This window comes from Trachurus japonicus, chromosome 13, assembly GCF_045865225.1.
Source record: "Trachurus japonicus isolate A0001 chromosome 13, Traja_1.0".
In the NCBI taxonomy this organism is placed as follows: Eukaryota; Metazoa; Chordata; class Actinopteri; order Carangiformes; family Carangidae; genus Trachurus; species Trachurus japonicus.
Window position 1 is genome coordinate 30,602,037 of NC_140919.1, and position 23,507 is coordinate 30,625,543.

The following is a 23,507-nucleotide window of genomic DNA, read 5'->3' on the forward strand; positions in this document are numbered from 1 at the left end:
GTATGTTCATGAATATGCAGAGTCCCATTGCAAATAAATGAATAAATAAAAAAAACAAAAGAAATCTATACTGGTTTACAAGTCTCTAATGTTTTATATCACCCAACACAGAGCCTCTTCCCATCAGTTTCCAGGAGAAAGGCTAAACCACTGACAATGCCATATTTAAAAACATTAAATATTGGGAAACTATCAGCCAGTAGTATTAAAAATTGGTCTGTTAAATGTCTTGTTAATAAGTCTACAGTGACAAAGGTGTAATATCACCCCAATGATAATCATTTTACAGTTACAGATAAACAGAGTAAGGCACATCCTCATGTCTATAAAGCGAGAGGATGCTCACCATTTGAAAATTGCTTTTGTAATTTATTTGCTGTCAATCGACTCATCAATTAATAAACTAATTGCCTCAGCACTAAAACAACCAATAACTAATTACAAACTGGAGAAGGATTTGTGGATGCACCTTGTGCTCCAAAGTCATTTGACAACCTCTAGACTGTGTATTATCTTAATGGGATTAATGTGTTTATGCCTGTGTTCCTCTGCTTGTGTTTATGCAGTGTTTAACAGGTGGAGACAGGAGAGGACTCCGGCATCACTTTAAGATGTACACACCTACGGTAACTGCAGTCATTAATGTAGGTGCTGTGATGCAGAATCATGCATTGGAAACTATGAGCCTAATCACACCGATCAAGTTTGTGCATGATGGGAGACAAGCAAAATTAATCATTATCACTGTGAACGTACTGTACATATAAAAATGAGCCTTTGAATGTATTTGAGGAGGCTTCTCTGGCTAAAGGAGTGGAAATTAAATCAGGTAAATAGAGATCGAGGATGTTATCAAGTGAGAAGAAAATCGAGTAAGGGGAGACAATATCTCTCATCTGGAGAGTCCTGATTTTTTATTCTCTCTGTCTCTCTTTCTAATCATCCTCATTTTGCCTTTAGCTGCTAAATTTTGTAGCTATACAAAGCGATTCAGACATTCAAGAAAAATAGAAACTCATCATTTGTCAAAAGACAACAGTGTAACCATGACTACCTTAGTTAAATGTGCTGCACAATCACAACACAGAGCAAAGCAAGGTGAATCAGACGTGTGGCTCTATGGCGACAGCAGGAATTATCTGTTTGCTCAAGGAATACAGCTGCAGGGCAGCATCTATAAAAAAAATGAAATAAAAATAACTTGAGGCATATTTGCAGATGAACGGTGAAGGAGAAAGACAAACTCTTGGTGCCTGTAACATCAACTGATGCCGTGTAGCATACAAAGCATACAGGACGCACAGGAATGACTCATTGGGGACTGAGTGTCATCATCACACCGCTCCTCTTTTTGTAAAGTGCAGATTGTGTTGCAACCCGGTCTGCATCTAGGATTAATGCAGTCACGATGACAGCACTGTTGCTCTTTGCTAATGCTAAATTCTTAATGTCTTAATATTTTAAAGCGACACTGTGTGGCGTGTTACCAAACCAACTGGGTAGTTGCATAATACTGTTCGTACAGGGGTGTGTGAAAGGTTGGCAGTTTGTCTTTGGAGGATCAGTTAAATGTTGCATAATTTGCTCCTGGCACCAATTTTGTCATCAAATGGAGGAGGAGTGGGATCCACTCCAAGATGTAATGGCGTGTCTAAAGCTTTTGTCATATTTTCAGCTGTTTATGGAATTTCATACTGACTGCTCATACCTCCATCGAGGACCACACTGTGAATATCCAGATCCTTCCTGGGCTTGTGACTGTTTCTTGCTGTATTTGCATGTGGTGAAATCAACAGCCCCATTCTTGTGTGGGCGCATGGTACATGGCATGAAATCATATTTCCTTAGGTGCAGGGGGTTTCATTCTTCGCCTGTGCCTGCTTGGCATTTTGCATTCAACGTCACCAACAGGCTTCCGTTTGACACTTCCCTCGTGACACCCTCCTTAGTGTGAGTGAAAATTCCTCCACAGTCCGCCGGCTAACACCAAGTCAAGAGCCCAAAACGGCTGCATGCGTTTTCTATGGTATTTGGGTCACAAACTGGTTGAGACACACCTTTTCAACTCTCTCCATAACCACACAGACTCCTTTTATGTACGTCTTGCTTGTCTCCTTCACTCTTATTCTACATTCTTCAATCAGCAGACGTCTAATTGCATAGTTTTTTTTTTTGTTTTTTTTTTTTCATTTTGATTATGGGAGCGGTGGCAGGAAGACACGCTCAAGATCAATGTCTGACTCTTACAAGCACCTGTCAGCCACAACAGCTTTCATGTATGAAGGTCTTTGCTTTCAGCTGATTAACTCTCATTGTCATTGGAAGGTGGCAGCTATGTGTTTCTCCTGCTGCTTCTGATTTGAGTGGCACACGTGGTCAAAGAGCACCAGAGACACACAAACAACTTATATTCGATAATTCAGAGCCATAAACTGTGTCGCTTTTTATGGAATAAAAACCCACCTGGAGTGTCGGACCTGTTTGCAGGGTAAGTAATAGTTGAATACAAATAATGGTCTATTAATTGAGTTACATTTGCCTACAAGGTACTCTGCCGACAAGGTGGCTTAATTGGACATTTAATAGCTTTTAAATTGCCTGAACATCATCAATTCCCTTCTCAGCATTCCAGCTCTGTCCTTCTAATGATGTCCTGTTGCTGAGCTCCAGTGGCCATGTTTACAGTGTGCAACACAGAAATGTTCACTAGTCAGGATCAAGTTGTCCTGGAAATGTCATGAGATACAAAGACTTTAGAGTTGCTAAACCCATGAAAGGACGCTTGATGCCTTTTTTGATTTTTTTTTTCTTTCTTTTTTTTTCCTAGACTGACTGGCAGTATTTGAGCTCTGTCATGACTGATTAAATGTGCCCTCTTGCCTACAATATTGCTGCTCTTGGTTTGGATTGAACTTCAAAGTCTGTGGAAAGGCTGTGTTAGTCCTGCCTTTGTGTCACTGACAGTCTTAGAAATTCAACGTCTTTGTGACTGAAGGAAATAAAGCTGTAGAGTGTTTTTACATTGTGACATGAAAGACTGGGTGAACAGGCCAGCACACTGGCAAGGGTTGGGAGACATGACTGCAGACAGTGTACTGTCAAATTAGAAATCTGTCAAACATCAGAGATTTTGATGTGTAATATTTCTGGGGGTTTTTTTGTTGTTGTTGTTTTTTGTTTTTTTTAACACTTTTGCTGTTAGCTACAGGGTATCAAGTACTTTGAATTTTCAGTTATTTAATTCACTGGTTCCCATCTAGTTATTTTTTCAGCTTTTCAGGCAAAGTCAAATTTATTCTGATAGACTTGATTTGTTTTGATTTGCTTTGACTTGTGAGTTTTTAATTCTTAGGTAACTTTCCATGTCTTGAGGCACCTTCATTTGCACCCTGACAGATTTACAAAAAAACTATCCATCACAGTTAATTTTCTGTTTGATAACCTCTCTGCAAAAACAATCAACAAACTTTACAAATCTGCCAAAACAACTGTCCACATGCAGCAAGACTCTAAGGTTGATTGTCAGCATTAAATAATTATTTATAAAATGAATTTGAGTTTTTTATTTGCTTTCCTTGTTTTGGGAACACACTGATGTGTTTGTCAGTTATTGGTGTATGTGCTCAGGTAATAATTACGCATCAGACCTCTCCAGGCAATATAAACATGCAGGCATAATTCTTTTCTCTTTTTGGCAATAATAGGATTCCCAAATTGACATAATTGTTTTCTATTGCACAGCTGCAGGCAATAACTAGCATTTTATGAAATTAATACATGATAAGTGATTTCATCTCATTGAAATGAATAAAACAAATAAATAAAAAAACAGAAAATGTATGAGACAGTGAGCAGCTCAAAGGGACAGTTTTGAAAAAGTCATAAGCCTGATGCAGCAAATGTGATAAGCTGCATTGTAGACCTATGTGTCATCTTTAGGAGTTAAATCAAAGTATATCTACGCAAGATATTCTAACAAACATTGCAGGATTAGAAAATATTTCCTCAGCTGATACGATGCAATTTATCAATTTGTGAGGCAAACTGCTAATCTACAAGACACAGCACATAAAAAACCCTACACTGTGCAAAGCCCAACTAGACACCCATGCAGAGGAAGTAGGAAATGAGCTTTTTACGAACCAACATTGGAAAAATGATAAAAAATTTCTCTGACAGTGCTGTTTACCTGTTAGGAATCAATAACATAATAACGGAGAGTGAACATAATGTATGATGAGGGTGAAAACAAATTGTAAACACCAATAAACTTTTTCTTTTTTGGCCATTACTGAGAAAATGGAAATTATATTTGCGTGTAATAAAAAAAGCATTACCACACAAGAAACTGTTCCATTTAAGGCTGACCCACAACATTTCTATTAGCACTTTAAAACCCAGCATCCATTACTTACAACTACTGTATGCTCCTATAAAGACAACAAATGCCAAATTATAAATGGAGGGCTATTATGAGTCCAGAAAACAAGCCAAAACATGCTCTGACCACCTCTACAGATACTGCGGTGCCTGCACAACAGTTTGGACACAGCAAATTGTCAGGAGGACTGGTGATTTAGATTGAATTAACAGCTGCCATAATTTCCATAAGCCAAGGGTCCCAGACATCTACCCCTCACTCCTTTTTAAATTAGAAGGTGAGTGTTAATCTATTCATCTGCATGGCAGAGGAGGAAAATATACAACTAAGAAAAAAAAGGCAGAAGCAGCATACTGTACAAACCTGAGGACGCAGCAGAATACTGATGCCAGCTTTCCAGAGTATCACCCAGGAAGATGAAAAGCAGGCCAGAGCGGCTGAGTCTAGAGATGGCATGTCTTCTCTGGGTTATTATGTGCACAGACTCCTACCCCAGTCAACCTCTTCTCACATCCCTGCCTGGCTTCTGCCACTCTCATCCACTGAGTCCACTCTATTTCACTGCGCTGGAGAGACAGTGCGCCCTACAATCCAGCCGAAAGACACCATCTGTTTCGACTTCTCTGAGACAAACAGATCGAATCGGCCTGGAAATGTGGAATGGAAATGCAAAAACAAAGCAAATGGAAATTTCTTCTGTTGGAGGAGAAACCTCACCACCGCTACACAGGCAAGTGTTACTCTAAAGAAGTGTTCAGTGAACACCTATAATAACTGGAGAACACAATGTGCTGGCCCAACTGAAGCATGTCAAGACAGTTTAGCTGATGCTAGACAGTGAAAAGTTTTGAAATTGCTCTTTTAGAACTGAGTTATCACTAATTGAACCATTTTCAGGACTCCTTTGTCTTTTTTTTCCTTTTTTTCCTTTTACTTCACTAGTCTTTTGAATCAGTGTTAGTTCTGATGTAGTCTGACACTGCTAAATCCCTCCATGCAGCCCCATTCAAGCATCCCTGGGTCTTTCTTTGTTCTAGGATAAAAGGTAAAGGTTGCAGTCTCCTCACCTCTGGCTGTTAAGAACATCCTGCAGGCATGTGATGGCTGTTTTTGGGGATCTCCTGGTCAACATTGGCGCTCGTAACTAACGTGGTGACAGAGTATCTTCTCCAGCAGCACAGAAATAAAGTGGCGTAAAAACAGGCTTATAAATGCATCCACACCCATCCGGCAAGTCCTCTGCAGAGGATTCCAGACTTCAAAGACATGCACATGGTAATCTGCTTTAAATGGATGTTTCTGGGCCTCTATCATAGCTCGATCATCAACTGAGCCGACTTAAACTATGGCTGAAAAAACAATGCTAATAGTGGATAATTATCAGCTTTTACTCCGTCTGCACTGGCTGCTCTATTCCCTCTCCCATCACACACAGAAGCTGGTGAATAAACACAATGGCATGAATAAATAATGACCCCACAATCCTCTTAAGGTCCCCGAATAGTGGGGGGAAAAAAGACAAAAGTTTACTTTTGGTGTTTGAGAGCAAGCAGAGCCTGAAATTGTAAGCGACTCATTAGGGCTACATGTGGCTTGCCTGGGGCCTTGCTGAACAAAGATGGCACCATCCCCATCCTGCCATTCCTCAGCGCATTTTAGGCCTGGCCTAATAAAATTCTAAAGTATACCCTTAAGTAAAAGCTACATTCCCAATAAAAGACAGTAAAGAGCTAAAGCACAGTCCCAAAAATCTGAAAACCTTCACATCTTCTTAACTTTCTTCTGGAATAAAAGTTTAATAAGGTTGAGAGTGGGAATTGCGAGGGCCACCTTTTGCTTCATTTGTGCAGATTTGCTCTGTCGTGTATAAACATCATAGATTAATATGAATGCTTTAATGCTACAGGAGCACACCTCTGTCAAAACATCATTTCCTCCTCTCATCATGGTCTCCAGATAATATACACAAAAGACTACTATTTCTCATTTCAGACACTTTGTCAGTGTTAAAGAATTGATGTGTGTGTGCTTCCCAGCTCCTACTGAGTGCATGACAGTTCAAAAGGCTATCTAAAATACATGCTGTTAAGAGATTTGTACTTCTGAGTGCTTATATAATTCACACCGTCATAAAACCTGTGCCACAAAGAGTTTGTAACACAGAAAATAAAGTTTTTTTGGAATAAAAGTGGTTGCAAAAATTATTATGAGTAGTACTGGGCTGGTTAGGTGACTGTCCAAGTGCATCTCTCCTGAAATGATGTCCATGTATGCAGTCAACACAGTGGTAATGGTGAGAATGCAATAATAATGGAGGGCATATGCAGATAGAAAACACCTTTTCCACAGTGTAATTGTAGAGGCTTTGGCCAGAACGAGGGTAAGCCAATTTCAATTCCAAATTTCCACTGAGGCGATGAATGGAAATTAAGTTGCCCCGGGTAGACGGAGTCCTAGCAACTGGAGATGGAGGGGAAACAACATGACATGAGCACCAAAATGAAGACCTTTAATACTCTGTCAAACCAGTAGTAAATCAGAATGTGAGATTAATATACAATTGTCACTGATGAATACTGAACGTTATTGTTGTCATGTTAATTTAATAGTTATTGTAGTAGCATCCTGCAATTTGTTAAGAAGGTTATGGGGCCTCTTAACTTGCAGTGTCATGAACATAATACAGTAAAGCATAACTGTACTGTATGTCTGAGCTGTGTCTTCTTCACTCTAACAATATCAGTCAAATATGTTTATCAATGTTTGTTGACATTTTTTCCTTCTTCTTCTTTTTTAATATATAAACTATTTTGTGCTCACAAGTCCTGTGTTGATCTGCAGGATCAGGAATGGGGCCAATCAATTTTATTGATCCTCTGCAGCTATGTAAAGCCATATCCATTTTCAAACCTTTGCCTATTGCTCTTTACTCAGGCTATAGACTGTATTATTACCTGTTCATTATGTCCTTATTTTTCAGAATGAAATGTATCTCTGTTTAATGTATTTTTCATGAACAGTTAAAATGATGATAGGCTGAGTAATAGAGACTAATTAAAATTAATAAAAAGTATCATCTGATGATATGATATACTGTATGATGATATAATGATGATGATATATAACAGCTTTTAACATAATGTGTATTTCTTTTCTTTACAGTCCTTACAGCACAAATGCAACACATAATGCCTTATAGTCCTGTGTGAAAGTCAACATCTCACCGCACCATCCTGCACAAATAAAATTGTCAAAAAAAACCAATATTGACATCAGAGGGAAGATGCAATCCATTACAAAGTTGGCAACTGAATACAATTAAAAAACAATTAAACAACAATCAAAGTCTGACCCGCGATCGAAAGTGCCCTGCATCCATTCAGTGATGTCCTCTAAAGCCTCTTGCTGGGTGAAATATATGAGATGGTTTCTTACAGTAAAACTTCCACAAAGAAAAAATACTCCCAAACTTAATGAAAAATCACGGACATAGGGTCAACACATTATTCGAATGCCATTTAACAAAATAAACAAGGACTTGGCACTTAGCCTTGCCATAGTCTTATCTCCACCGTGCACCAACTGCATTCTGTAGGGTTATACAGTACACATGTATTTTTAATGTAAGTGTCTATCAGGCAGCTGACTGACACAAGTCAATTCATTTTCTATTTCCTGAATGAAGTTGTTCCAATTTGACATTTTGGAAACAACCGCCTCAGGTTGTCATCTATTCCGAAGCTCAGTGGTGTTTGTCTTTGCTGCAGTACATTTCCCTTTGGCACTAAATGCAAAACTTAAACCGTTAAACATCCAACCTAGTGTAAACCACTATTAGTGCTCAGGTAGTAATAAGTCAGCTTAAATTGTCTAGATAGCCCGAAGTGCTTCTATGCCAAAATGTGGTAATTCAGAGAGTGTAAGCACTGGGGTTTGAAGACAGAGAGAATGCAGCTCTGCTGTGACCTGCTTCGGAAGCTGGCCATTTATACAGCTGAGATAAGACTAATGTTTCCAGTGTGACAGCAGTACTTTAAGGGAACCTCTAAAGGAACAGGGGAAAAAATCTAAAGCCTATGTCCTGAGCTATTTTCTCAAACATGCACAGGCTGTGAAATTTCACTGTGCCTGACTACTTTCTCTGGGAGAGAAATAATCCAGGAAGAACCTGAGCTGTCCAGCACAACAAGGTTTTGGAATTGCAGGGTCTCTCTGTCTCTGACAATCCTGTGTGCGCTCTATCCCTGTGCTGAAGCATGCTAACCTAATTTGAGTCATGTAGAACTGACAAACCAAGGGAACAAAAGCAAGAGTGTTGAGAGTCATTAATCGTACAGTTAAGCTCACAGACAATCATCTGAGTTATCACAGTCTACTCCTTTCACAACTGCTTTCAAGTAAAGAAAATAAAAAAGAAACAGTTATTTTGATAGATACCTGTCATCTGCCTCCTCTGAAATGTTACCATTCCACTGTGCTTTTTTTCATGCTGTTTTCATACTCAAAGGGGCTTTGATGCCGAGACTTGTTATGCTGTATTTTTTTTTTTCAGTTTTAAATATTCTGCACATGGCTCTTACACATATGAAGATAACGGCGAGTAGCCTTGCCTTTTATCCAGTTTTGGATGATAAAGTAAAATGTTATTATTCACATTTCCAGAGCTGGTGTTTACTTTTACAGTTTTTTACATGAATGTTTTGTGGGTCGACCAAATCTAAAAGTTCTGTACCTACTTTGGAATCAGAGACTAACCTACGTAACAGAAGTGACCTCTCATGAGAAAAAATCCCTGCACCACAGTTTAATTGTTTGTATGTCGGCAACAGGCAACATTATTATTATGATCTCTGCTTCTCTGGTCGCAACAGAATTCACTAATTGCCTTTCCTTAAGATACCTGGTTGTTCGGAGCTGCCTGTTTGTTTGTTTAGTTTAGTTTTTACAGGTTAGTATATCAATGTTCCCAGCCAAAATATCAAAAACAGTAAGATTGGCTGAAATGAATGCACTCAACAAGAACTCTTCCATAATTATGAGCAGAGAGATTTTCATGCACCAAAGGTTTGCTGAGAATTTTAATCAGTGTTATAGAGGATCTGTAAAATTACATTTATCCAATTTTATAACAAAATCAACTAAGACATTTAATTTGATGAAGAATGGTTCAACTTGGCCAATACCTGACTTGTTTAATAAGGTTGGGACATGTGGATACAGATGCAGAACATCAAACCAGTGCATCCCATTTTAAGGACAGGACGTATTCCTTGAAACTAACATAAATATAACATGAGCATAGATAATTGACTGTATGTTAAATGGATATTGCTAAGAGAGGGACAGAAGTTGTGAGGCTGGGTTAGAATGATCCTCCATGGAGGAGGGCTCATCCTGCTCCATGTTGTGCTTTGAGCTGTAGTGAGGCCCCTGAGCCTTGGTGGTAAGATGGGCCCTGATGTGCTGTTGGTTTAGACTGTCAGACGCACTGGCAGGGAGCGCGTATGCAACTCCACAGATAACAGCCCAAAACTGTCCACAAGGGCTTCTAAAACCCAGCAAATTAGCCTGCAAATGAGCCAGAGAATATCTCTACTAATCCATGATCTGAGCAGAGACTCTGCCAAAAAAGTAAACAAATAAATAACTTCACAAGAAATACTGGGGGTGGAAATAACCACGGCTGTGAGCTGGGAAGCCACTAGTGATTTCTTTGAAGCATCATTTCGCCTGATATTCTGCTGCTGCGATGCCTGCGACCGTTTCAGAACAAGCTTCCATGTTGTGCTCAATGTGGCTGCAGTGAAATTACAGATTCCACTATTACAGCAAACAGCATCCCCTACAGCAAATGATCACAGTCTCTGTGTCTCTGTCACAGATGCCAAAAGGTAATGATGCATCAATATACCACTGTTTTACAAAAGTGATTACACTTGTCTCTAAAGGAACTGTGTAAATGCTGTAATTGTTTCTGTGGCTGTCACAACACACCATGTATGTCACTTATTGTATATCTCAGTTAATACAAATGATGTCTCTGAACATGACGCCTCTCTGGTTATTGTCTCTATAAATAGCTCTTACTGTGTGATCTTGATTCTTTGAACGAGCTTGTGATTTGTTTGAACCAGTGCTATGTAATTTTGGACTATGGGAGTCTGGAGCTAGACAGTACGTTGAATACAGCTGGCTATGACAACGTTTAGGAAAAAGGAGTTCATGAAAAATAAGTTTGATAAAAGCATTTTACAACTAACATGTGGTATTTATATCTGAGTCATATCTGTTGTTACATAAACACATGCGAGCAATTTGTTTTGTAATCTGTTTGCAGTTGGAGCTTTTCGTGTTTATTATGTGTTGTGGTCCACGCACAATGTGCAGTAGAACACAAACAGCTAAAGAATAATGTTACTGGTACTGTAGTATTGACAGTATGTCTGGCTGATCTCAAAGCCTATTAAAATGTATTAAAATGTAGTACACAGATAATTACAAGCCAGAGCTGTGATCAATAATAATAATAATATATGTAAAAAAAAATACAGAAAAATCATGTTTCAGTCTGTTTTGACATCCAAGGTAAACCAGCTCACTAAGGTCTTTGAAAAGGAGGAGAGCACACGAAAAATGAACAGACGGGAAAAAAAAGGGATGTGGCACACTCGTAGCCTCATATGCAAAAATATTTATTCAAGCTGTGTTAAAAACCAACGTTTCGACCTTTTTTTTTTTTTTCCCTCAAACCAGCTCACTAAAACATATTATTTCCTTTGAGATTAACTAAATGTGCCCCTGGAATACACAGATATATTAGGCAGTTGTGATATGTGTCATCACATAAAGTAGTTTTGAGTTAACCACAAATGCAACTGTATGAAAACAATAAAGAGTAAAAGAAAAGCAGGATTTACTGACCTTATTAAATGCACTACTAAATAAACATCAGTAAAATGCTGATCTTTTTGGTCAATATCATTTCAAACAAAAACCTGACAGATCTGATTAGAGCTTACTCTTACATATGAAAATAGTTTATACTGTTCAGATATTTCCTCATTTGATCTGCAATTCTGCATACATCTTGTCTGGTGTGTGTGTGTGTGTGTGTGTGTGTGTGTTTGTGGAGAGCAGAGGAGAGCAGAAATGCTAGCAGTCCACCCCACCTCTGTGATCTTGCCATATTCATGTAAAAAAAACATACTTCAGTGAATCCAGCGCTGTAACACAGGAAATGTCTTGTCTAATTGGAAGTCTGATTTCACTTCACCCGACAGGTTCCTAATATTGTGGCGAAGCTCCGGGGGGAATCAGCTCAAAGATAAAACACATCCTAAATGTGGAGTGTGCATCAAAGAAATTTGCTTATTCACCTCAGGACGACGCGGCAATCAGCAGTGGTATTTCAGCGCGCACTGTCTACGAGGGACAAGATTAAGGTGTGTGGGTTTTGCATCAAAGTGTAAAAGTGCTGCTTGTTCTGTGGTTACTTTTAGAAAACTGTCATAATGCAGAGGGAACATTTCCAACATGAGTCCTGATATTCAGTGCGTTGGGTCTCATCTGTAGTCCAGTGAAAAGTGGTCAGAAAAATACAAACAAAGAATTTGGACAGTCATCTGTGACTTTTGCAGAATATGGTTTTTTCTTATTTTTCTTGGGTCAATTGGAAGCAGTTACGATGACCAATCTCAAGCTCAGTGGGTGTTTTTCTATGCAAAGGAAATGTGGCTTGGGCCAAGAATAACATGAGTGAAGAGAATTGAACAAAGGTTCTTTCAGTGCTTCACTATCAACATGGTTGGGGGACAGGGCTGATGTACTCCTCGCTCAAGTTCAAATCTGTGAGAGATTTGCTTTTCAAAGCCCCTCAGCCTTTCGGGGCTGTGACATGTTTCTACGAGGAACACCTGTCCCTCATAGACAGTCATGGTATCTTCAAAGATTTAGTAACTGAGCACTGCCCTGGAGCTCTTAACCTCAATCTTTCAACAGTTCAAAGTTTTTTTTCTGAGTCTTGAACCCTCCAACAAGCATCTGATATAGGTAGCAAGGGAATAAATCATCATCAATGTGGTGTAGGCACTTAACTGCAAGAGTTGATGCTTCTTAGTTTGTTTTAGAACTCCGTTACGAAGAGTAATAGTCGTTATTGTCATAGTACATGTTTTTAGTTCCTGCAGTATTAGAAGTGCTGTAGAGGCTATAACAAGGTAACAAGGATTAGGTTATTCAAGAACTTCTTTTATGTGTAGGGGGAGTATTGCTATGATTCAGCTCCATTAACAACAATCTAACTAATAGTAAGGCATTTTATATCTGTGCATTAAAATCAGCAGCAACAAAGGCAGAAAAAAAGTCTTATCTTGACAGCTGTATACAAATCTGTATAAAAATGCAGAAAATGGGCTGTGCATGGTAAATCCACATGAAAAGACTGGCCACTTTTCATCCGACAACTCAACATCAATAAATATTGCTCTTACCGCAGCTAAAAGCACGATCACATCAGCACATTAGCCACTATGTGCTTTGAAGGTAAAAATGCTGAATGATGACTGGTGTTTAATCATGCAGAACAAAAAACAGAATTGAATTAAGAAACCCGACCATCATTCATCTTCCAAGCCCTGCTCTTTTCCCCCCCTTTTGCTTTCTACTTCAAATCATTACTCACTGGAGTAGCCTGAGAAGTGTGTTGTCCCCATGGTTTGCTTGGTGTGATAGAGACATGGCTATGTAAAATAACAAAAACTATGGACAGATAGAATATTTTCAGGAAAAGTGTTGCAGATTTGTATATATATTTTTATGAGGATCATACTTTCACATCTTCTACAAACATTGATCAAATTTACCCTCTCCTCATAAAATTGTAATTTGTATATCTGGTGGTTTATTTTAATGCAGTTCCCTTTAAATGATCACACACCCTTCAATTCAGCTCATGCAAAGTGCAGCAGCCAGAGATTCAGCTGGCACTGAATTGATGAGAAGACATCACACCACTCCTTGTACGACTCCTCTGGATACCTGCAGGAATCTATTGAGCACTTTTAAAGCCCAGATGGATCTGGGTCCATCAGTCAATACTTGCCCCCCTGCTTGCTGTGCACATGGATTCACTTCTGTTCTGATGGTTGCAAAGGTGACATCTGCCATCAGCTCTGCTAATTCTGTTACAGTTCATTTTATTATTTTTTTTACCACATTCAGTTTCAAAAGCAATACACCATGTTTTTTTTAACATTAACCATGAAATTATTATTACAAGTGTAGTACTTACATGATTATTAGTAGAAACAGTAATGTCTCAACTTAAGTGTGTATGATGATTTTGTAGGTGCTAAAGCACAGCCAACAGTCAAGGCTGCACTGTAATGAAACTTAAATTAATCAGAGCTGATTTAAGTACTTCAGAAGTGTGGGGAGATCTCAGAACAGAAATCTCCAGTAGTTGCTGGTGTGTGGCAGAAAATCAAATTGTAGCTGAAAGGTTGCGGAGGGACTTTCACAAAAAAGATTTCACTGGAGTTCCTAGAGGCACCGCCCTGAAGCGATGCCTACAGCTACCACGATTTGAGTAATGAGCAATGATAAAAAATAATCTAATTCCAAAAACTAAATATTACACAAATGAGTCCCACACTATGATTTATTCTGTAGCAAAATATAATTCACAGTAAAAACAACAATATTTAAATAAAACTGTAATTAATTGGTATAATTAATACAGTACGTTTAGTGTAAAAAACAAACTGCATCACTAAACTGCACTATAGACTAATCTTGTATGTACAAAATGTGATTTTAATATAGCGCTTTGTAAAACTCACAAACACACACACTGATCATACAGTAAATATCTATATGTGTGTGTGCATGTGTGTGTTCATAAATCCATCCTTGATCAATACAAAAACAGATCTCCGGAATGGAAATAAGCAAATAGAGAAAAGCTAAATCAGTACTCAACTACAGTAACAGCCCGCTGGAACTAATTACATTATGTCCATAGAAATATACCAGTGTCAGTCACACAGGCTTTTTTTCTGCCAGCAGGAACTGTGTAGGCCTTAGCCGCATTATTTTTCTCCGCAGGTTATGGAACATATGAATAACAACAGTCCCTCAGTGGGATTTTGTGGCTATCTCCGCTGCCGGTTCTCATGGTTACAGAAATGTAATAGTCTAGCCTTAACAGTGGGGGAAAGCTGGGATTAGAGCACACATCTGGATAAGCTGTAATGGGCCAAAACTCAAGAACTGGAGCCCCCTTCCAAACAAAGCAGGTCAGGCTGGCCTCCTTGCCACTCAGCCCCTGGAGGATGTGCAGTGACTCAGCAGTCAGCTGCTGGAAGTGTCCTCAAGGGGCTCCCTATGGGCCAAAGGCAGCATGGGCAGGATACGCACACATACCTATACACACTGCATGAATGCACTAACCAATCCATACACATAAGCACCATGTCGACACAACATACCCATGCACACACTGGGAGTCGCTGCTGGACATAATTGCTTTGCCAGCGCTCAGGTACAAAAGGCCAATGACTGGAAGTGATCAGTCTAACGCGACACTCGTTACTTATTAGATTGGAACATCAGTCAAGGTGAAACTTAATATTATCATCACATGACAAATGAAGTAAATCTTAGCAGAGAATATCATTCCCAACAAGAGTTTTTCTTTTTTTTCATTCACAGCACACAGTGATGCCTCGGAATCACTTGAGCATCAAAAAAATTGTTCCAAAATCGCTATCGCTTATTTGCATGCATTAAAACCAGGGTCAAGTAAGTCACATGTGAAGAGGGGGAGAACTGCCCGGCGGCTTGAATACATTAAAGCAGAGTAAATGGTTTGTTGATTTAAAGAGATTAAAGCACACACAAGCAGGTCTGCTCGATGGATTTTAATTAACTTGCCATATATAAATTGTATGTTATCAGGCATTACTGAATTAAATGCTGAATACAAGTGCTCTTTCTGCTTCGGTGAGTGGAATAAAAAGCTACTTAGAATCTCGATTGGGTCTCACAGATGCAGCATGATGCCGCAGCTACAGGCGAACTGAACACATTCCAGTGTACCAACCCCTGAACAGCCATCCAAGGAGATTCTCTTTAATTATGTACAATACAGCCAAATTCAAGTCCCCTGGCATCTCAGATGATCAAGCAGAGGGATGCCACGTTCTCTCCCTGAGTCATTCGGGCAAATGGATTCCACTTCCAAGAGTCATTTCTGTCAGTTATAATAAGAAGCTAATACATAATGTGACACACTCTGAAATGCAAAACTATTCACAAGGTTCTCTGCAAGGCTGTGCAGGGGCAATTAGAATTTTGCCGCTAGGCCCTAGATGAGTTCCTCTATCTCTGAAGTATAATGTATGCATAATATGAAACAGAACTTAAATTTTACTACAGAACACCTCTGTGTCGAAAAAAAAGGAAAATGATCCAGTTTCAAGTAAACAAATACAGAGAGGAATGTGCACTATGGACACAAAATGGCTTGTGAGTGAGGAAAACATGTCTGCCACGCAGGTGCCGCCTCCACAGCACGGAGAGTACTGTATAGACCACCCTAGCAATTAATACGATGATACCAAGTTTACCAGGCCAGGGCAGGGCATCCACATGGCATTTCTGCCTCCAAACAGAATTCTGTAATAACATGACCTTACAGTACACTAATCTACAATTTGAATGAGGGTATCTTCAGCAGAACTGCTATTATCTTCTGGCATTTTCTGGCACTTGAAATGGCTCATAGTTACATATTTCCTGAGCTCCAGTGACCTTCTGAGCAAGCACACAGGCTCAGCAGGCCCTTGGGGGCAAATTAGAAACACCAAGCCACAGAGAGATAAATTCAATACATATGGCTCCCCACTTCCTGGCACTGATGTCACCAAGACGGACCTGCCAAACTCTTTCCTATCTTAGTCCACACAATAATAATTCACACACTGGGACAGAAAGAACAACAGGATCCGGCAGTGATTAACAGCAGCGGTGATGATATGCTAAAATTATTGTTGTACTGCAGCACAGGAAATTTCTTTTTTCAAGAGGTCAATTCTAAATATGTCGGTCTTCTGCCAAATCCAAAATAATGCAAATGGAGATTAAGAAAGCTTGATAAAAATGTCAACTTCAATCTAATCACTCTGAAATAGCTCCAGAGGGTCAAAATGTATCCAAGACAGAAAAGATGTGACTCATCTTGTGGTTGTATAGATGCCAGTTGAGCATTGTCAGAAACTAAATCAATCCAAATAAGCAGTCTTAGACTTGACTGTTCTTGTTTTTGTTGAGACATAGCACGTTGTTCTGCACCAGTGTATAGAGACAGCAAAATCAAATCACCGTGGGAAAAGACACACAGCTAGTCTGAGTACAGTAACAGAAAAGCGCCTTACCGTTCTCTGTGTTCTCGTGTTCGGTGTCAGTCAGAGTTAGATTGGAGTTGGCCCTGCTGGAGAGGCACGAGCTGCGGCCCGACTTGGTGTTGCTGCGGCCCCATAATCTGACCGCATGCTCCGGCGACATGATGCCGTCTGTCTCTGTGTCTGCATCTGAGCCGACGCTGACCAAGTAGTCGCGGTGCGGCATCCCCAGGTCCGTCCTGTACGTGGCTACGTGAGATGGGAGGGCCTCTCCAAAGCCCAGGTCTCGCAGGGAAAACTCTGCCCCTACAGCGAGCCAATAAATACAAAGCTCTGGTAATTAAATGCACCACTAACTACCGTACATCACTTAACAAAATGAACTGGACTCATTACAGAAAAAGATGACAGGTTCATCCTGGCCCTGAGTGCTGCAGTAATCAATTAAAAGTTAAAGTTTCAGTTTTCTCTCTCCTCAATTGTCTACCATATACTAAATATACACTGTATATATGTAAAATTATGTGTATACAGATTCCTCTTTGTTTTGACAATTTTTAAACATTGTAGGAGACACTGGAGAACAACACTAGAGACACCAGAACTATGAAATAACATGTAGAATAATGTAGCAAACAAACAAGGAGCTGTGCTGCTGGTGATTTCTAGAAAATTGACGGAACAATTAACCACAGCATTCTGCAGTGACATGCCATCACATCTGGTTTGCACTCAGAGGGACCCTCATTTGCATTTTAACAGGACAGTGACCCAAAACACCCTCAGGCTATGTAACGCCTATTTAACTAAGGGGGGGTGTCAAGGAGTGCTGCATCAGTTGACCTGACCTCCTCAGTCACCTGACCTAAAGCCCACTGAGATGGTTTGAGAAGAGTTGCACTACAGAGTTAAATTAAAGCTAAAAACAAGTGCTAAACATAAATGGGAACTGTTCAAAAACCAGCAAGAAAGTGCAAAGTTGTCGTTGAAGCAAAATCTGGCACCATTGAAGACTCTACGATCAAAAGCATTTTGATTTGTTGACACTGTATTTCCTACCCAATTCCACATTTGTTATTTCACAGTTTGATGCATTCAGCATTGTTCTACACTGTAGAAAACAAAAAATAATGAAAAACCATTGAATTAGAAAGTGAGTTCACTGCGCACACACACACATACAGTATATATACACTGTATATGCCATCACATCTAATTTGAATTCCAATGATCAATAATATATTTGAAAGAGCAGGTGATGGTATTCATGTCTCTGATGCAGTTTTTAACACTGGCGTGGCAAATTCAATCCCTGGGCACCTCTGTTAATAGTTAAACTATGCAGTGACCTCTACAGCAACTGAATGTGAATTACCAAGAGACCCCTCATTATAAAGCACTGATGCATATATTTAGACCGGGCTGTAATGTGCCCTTAAACTAATAACTGGCCTTTTCATGTCATTGTGCACTTCTAATATACTTATAGAAGAACAATACTGATGTCAATGAAAATCTCCAGCAGAGCATTTCTGATATTGGTTCAGCTAAGCCAAACCTTGCCGGCTGAACTCGTCCACTTCGTGATGAACCATCTCTTTAACACGGCTCCCATAGGCCATCCTGGAGTCATGGTCGAAGGCCTTGAGTGTTTCACTGGAGCTGTAGGACTTGGGGTTGGGTTTGCCATCCTCGCTGTCGGCTGAGGAGCTGGTGTAACGGCGCTCTGTGTCCTGCCGGGCGGTGAGTGAGCGGTAGGGTCTACGTTCCTTCACTTCCATGGCTTCCTCCACACTAATTTCAACATCAAATGCGAATTACTATGCCGGTTTAGTTTGAGTAATTCTGTAGAGGAGAGAAACACAAAAAATAAAGATACTTAATGTATGAATTCATGTATTATTTATTACCAAATCAAATGTTGAAAATATGACTGAGCGACTGTCCTTTCAAGAGCTTTAATGCAAGTTTGTGTTAACATGTTAAATATAGAAATCTCTTTGTTACGGCCGTAGTGTTGCTGTGCCGTGTCCCTAGACCTCATGGGAACAGAACACTCTTTCTCTCTCTTTCTCGCTCACGCACACCCAAACACTTAACCATGCATGTTCCCAGGCATCAATGCATGCATGGCACAGCACGCACGGGGAGAAGAACCACCAGGATTAGATTTAATACAATATTGCACGACAGATCTTGCACCTATAAAGTTTACGGCGCAAGTCTCCCACAAATATTCCATTTTATGTACCATATAGAAATAATGCTGGGCCTCCGGCATCTGTAAAAGTGGCAGGTGTCCTTCCATGAATTGTGTTGTTTATAAGTTGCAAATCATCACCGGTTGAAAACCGAAGAGGCAAACAAATCGAGGACTACACTGAACCAGCAAAGATGATTAAAATCTGAAACATAAAACTACAACTGTCAAATATCACACAAAGTGTACGATCAGTAAAGGGAGGGGATTTTAGCATCATGTGTTTCTTGCCTTGGAGGACACAATATTGAATCACAGCAAAACACCTCAAAATATTTTTTTATGTATTCAAACAACTGTTTTTCTTTAGCCTAAAATGTTTTCTCAAAAATAAAAAAGTGACTCAACTGCCTGTGTGTGCAATATGATATGTATATTAAATAAATTAGTGGAATATGATTTGCCTTGCAAATAGCTCATTCTAAATGACCACATGGTTTAAAGGTATTGAGTTGGATTAACAAATGTCAATGTGGATATGAACTTGATTAAAAGGCTTGGTCACTGTTTACTTTGAAGCTCAATAGGGTTAGGGTAATAGGGTATTAGTGAGCCAATTATTGCTGCAATACTGTATATTTTCCTGAGTCTTCGAAAGGCAATGACACAACGATCTTTCATGAGCTGAAAACCTTATCATACATGCTGCAGGTCACTGCTTGCTCCCACACTTCAAGTCAGAGGATAAGAGAACACGGCTCTTTGAAAAAGAAGTAAAAAACTACTCCTGGCGAATCTGAGGGGTTTTACTGACACTATGCCTGTGTTGTTCAGACAGGGATTTTTGAACAAGATAAGCTCTTTATGAATACTGTATGAGATTTGTGCTGGACACAACGGTAAACAATACTCCCTAGTGAACTATATTTGCCCCTGCTTCAAAATAAAAAAAAATAAAAAAAACTTTTTTTTTTTTTTTTTTTAGCACACCATTGTTGGGTTGGGGGTTTCTTTTTGTTTGTATTGACAGCTGAAAAGATCCTGGTGATTAATGACTTGGGGCCTCAATACCAGGACCTCCGCCACATGGGTGGGGGGAAATGCTCCCACTCTGCAGCCGCAAGAGCACTTCAGCTGCTCCCAAGATTTCAGATGCAGCTTGTATGGGTTGCTAATTTTTACCTTTTGCTCAAGATCCTTCATGCTATGCAAATGTGAGAGTGCAGAGAACAAGCGGCTTTCTAAAGTTTCAAGAATGTTCTGTAAAGTGCATTGTTTTTGTTTCCAAAGAGCTGGGCTCAGTGCTTTGGCCATCTCTCTTCTGCACCGCCCTTCCTCCTCTTTATTAATCGGCTAGTATGCAATGAGATGTACCTCAGAGGCCATGGGAAACCCAGAGGGGTTTTTTCAAAAAAGTAACAGGCCCTACACAATGACAGATGATATGGGATGCAAATGGAGGTCCTGGAAACACATCCACCTAGAGTCATTCAGTCAGAATTTTCACACAAAACATACTGTAAAATAAAAAGCACTGTTCTGCATAAACAGGTTACATCTGGCATTATCGAGGCATTTCAGCGCCAGAGAGCAAAACAGTTGTTCTTGTTCATCTGTCTAAGTCTAAATCCTGGGACAAGGAGCCAAAACAAAGAAAATGCCACCGTTGTATTATTTTAATGTACTGGTACGTGAAGATAATAAACAGAGGGGTTTATTTAACTAAGATGTCTCAACACAGCTAGGTAAGGAACAATGAGAGGACTATTTTTAAAGTGTTATTCTCGTCTCATGGTAAGACACCAGGGACAGGGGGGAAAAAAAGTAGCTTTAGACACTGAAAGAGAAGGTTAATGAGGGTATGTTCAAAGACTCAGTTAGAAAAGTTATTTACAAAGACCAGTGAAAAATGACTGCCATGGACCGAAATCTCTGAAATGAAGATAACAATCACATGCTTTTATTTCAAAGACAATGTTCCTCTGAAGCCTGAGCTGCAGAACCCGAGCAGTGCCAAAAAGCAGCTAACTGTGTATCTATGCAATGATCCAAAATCAATTGAGGTCTCTCTAGATAGACAAAAGAAATGATGGATGGTCTGTTTTCCCCGTTAAAACAATTGCAGAGTCTACGTTTTTGAATTGCATTGTCTACAACTGGCCACAGTAGAGTCAGGTTTGTCTCCGGGTGTGTAAAGCGAATGCATAGCAACTGTAAGCAAAGCAATAATGTGGTTGTGCAGATAAAGTGTTGCAGGGAGCAATGAACCATGTCAATTGAAGTCATCAGATACGGTGATGTTGCCTTGGTGTGAGTTGAAATGTGTGAGTGGATGTTGTGGCCACAGAGTCAAACAAACCATAATAAATTGTGATCAACAAAAGACTTGATTTTCCTGAAGAGCTCGGCAACCCTGTAAACGCAGATGCTGGGGAAATGTCTGAACAGTGATTGTCACCTGAGAGAGGCCGGCCATGGTCCCAGTAGTTACCTGTACTTCAATATTTCTATGGGGTATCCACCAACCAACAACTAGTCGCTACAAGCCAACACACAGGATGTTGTGAATGGGTGATCTGAAAGATTCATGACCATTTGAGCTGCAAAAGTTCAATGAAAAACATTCTCAATGGAGACTTCAGGAAAACTGATCGGCATATTTACACAATACCATAGAAGCCTTGAGTGAAATCACTAGTATAGGCAGATCATGTCTGCTATCGGCAGTTCATTTTTCATGCTTTGTGCATGAGTCTTCTATCCGTGATAAAAGACTAAAGGAAGTTTATGCACAGCAGAAGTAGAGCTTATGCTGTTTCACGGAGAAACTTAAAGGTGCTGCCAGTGGCAGAAAGAAAAGTCACCACCTCAACTATCAACCAAATACACACTTACCATTGAAATACAACCTAGAGTTTTTAACAGCGGATGGCCATGCCACTCTGTTAAAAGGTTTTTGTTTATTTCAAACCCACCCATTATTTCCACAGTTGTAATTGTCATGACAATAAACAGTCTTTGGCTACAGTTAGAATAGGGCTGAACTATTAACAACATTCAGCATTCATTACCATTGGTCAGAGAAGAGTAAAAACACAGGCAGCATTTTTTTTGTTTTGTTTGACCTACAATCTAAATCCAAGAGAAATTCAATTTACTTCAAAGAAAATTGAGTTTTTAGTACTGTTACTTACACCTTCTGCACAAATACTGTATGTGTGTTTCTCAGTAATACACAAGTCCACCAATGCATGTGTCTGCCAAAAAATTGGGGACAATGTTACATTTTGTTGAGTTCCTTTCTGAATGTGTGCAATGAATTCTGAATAATCAGCCCATTTTATAAGCCCAAAAACCAAGGAGTGCTGAAAAAGACTCCACAGTCGTAGAAATGTGAATAGGCTAAAAACTCTGGAGGCTGTAGAGGAGTTCCTCAATGCGAGTTGAGCCTCTTACACCTCTGTCAAACCAATCCATAAAACAAACCCCCCACAGTGTGAATGGCAGGTTACAGAAGCCCCTGTTGAAACACTCGTTGCAGTTTTCGTTGGGCAGGTCGTTGTGACCATTGCTCCAGTGTCAGGAGTTAGTTAAATATGGGATCTAAATAGGTGGGAGGTGTTGGGGGTACAATATAAATGCAAATGGCTCTGTACTATCCATCAAACAATTAGCAGTGTGCTGAGAATTGCTATTCAGTAGTGCTGCATATAAATCTAACCTTCTCTGCGTGCAAAGCCCTGTTTTCCATGATAATTAACCGCTTGCTGCTCTTTACACGTCATAGATCTTTTTCCAGCCACAATCCGGTGCGAAATGTTAACCATCATTTTTAGGCAACACGGGAAACAGTGTAACACACACACATGTTCAGAAAATCCCTAAAATGATCACAGATTACTTGCCTGTGAAATCACTTAATTACTATTATTGACCACTAACATTGAGACATAATGTGCTATCGATTAGCGATGACATTTTAAGACAAATGGGTGCTGATGTACAGTACATAACTTACACCATATCATCATTGTCAACTTATGATTAACGATGTATTGTTAAATGCCAAATATTTTAAGATGTTGTTTTACATTATTTCCAATTTTGTTTTAACCATTATCTACTCTAGTCTCTAGTCACGTAGTCAAGGGATTAGTGACAAATAGCTCACAACACTACAGACAAACATCTAGCAGCCTGTGGAGCAGCATGGAAGAAGTTTGGGCAGATATCAAGAACATTGTCTACAAGTTCCATTGAGAGCAAAGGGAGCTCCATACAGGCACCACTTACTTCTTCTCTGGAAATCTTTCACATGCTTGGGCTCCATAGAAAAGCCTCCTTGGTCAACAGAAAGGTGTGTTTTCAATAGAGGAAAAAAAGGACTTGGGGAGATGGGGTGGGGGGTCTGAATGGCTTGCCAAACAGGACTGAATTCAGTAGCACTAATGCGGGCTGAGGAGGGGAGGGGGCACGTCGGTGGGGCATCTCAGCAGCCGCCTCCTTCTGGGATCAAAAGCAAGCC

The 23,507-nt window shown here is 39.8% G+C and overlaps 1 protein-coding gene across 9 annotated transcripts in view; it reads right to left on the bottom strand.

Annotated features, from left to right (window-relative positions):
* Positions 1–23,507, bottom strand: part of tenm4 (teneurin transmembrane protein 4) — a 145,049-nt gene that overhangs the window by 93,868 nt on the left and 27,674 nt on the right. For all 9 annotated transcript variants that reach the window (XM_085795900.1, XM_085795898.1, XM_085795905.1 and 6 more), the window contains exons 2-3: positions 18,341–18,627; positions 16,816–17,088 (exon numbers count right to left, since the gene is read on the bottom strand). In XM_085795900.1, the coding sequence (XP_085652026.1) occupies positions 16,816–17,088; positions 18,341–18,563 (496 nt within the window). In that variant the 5' untranslated portion in view covers positions 18,564–18,627. The remainder of the gene's footprint in view (positions 1–16,815; positions 17,089–18,340; positions 18,628–23,507) is intronic.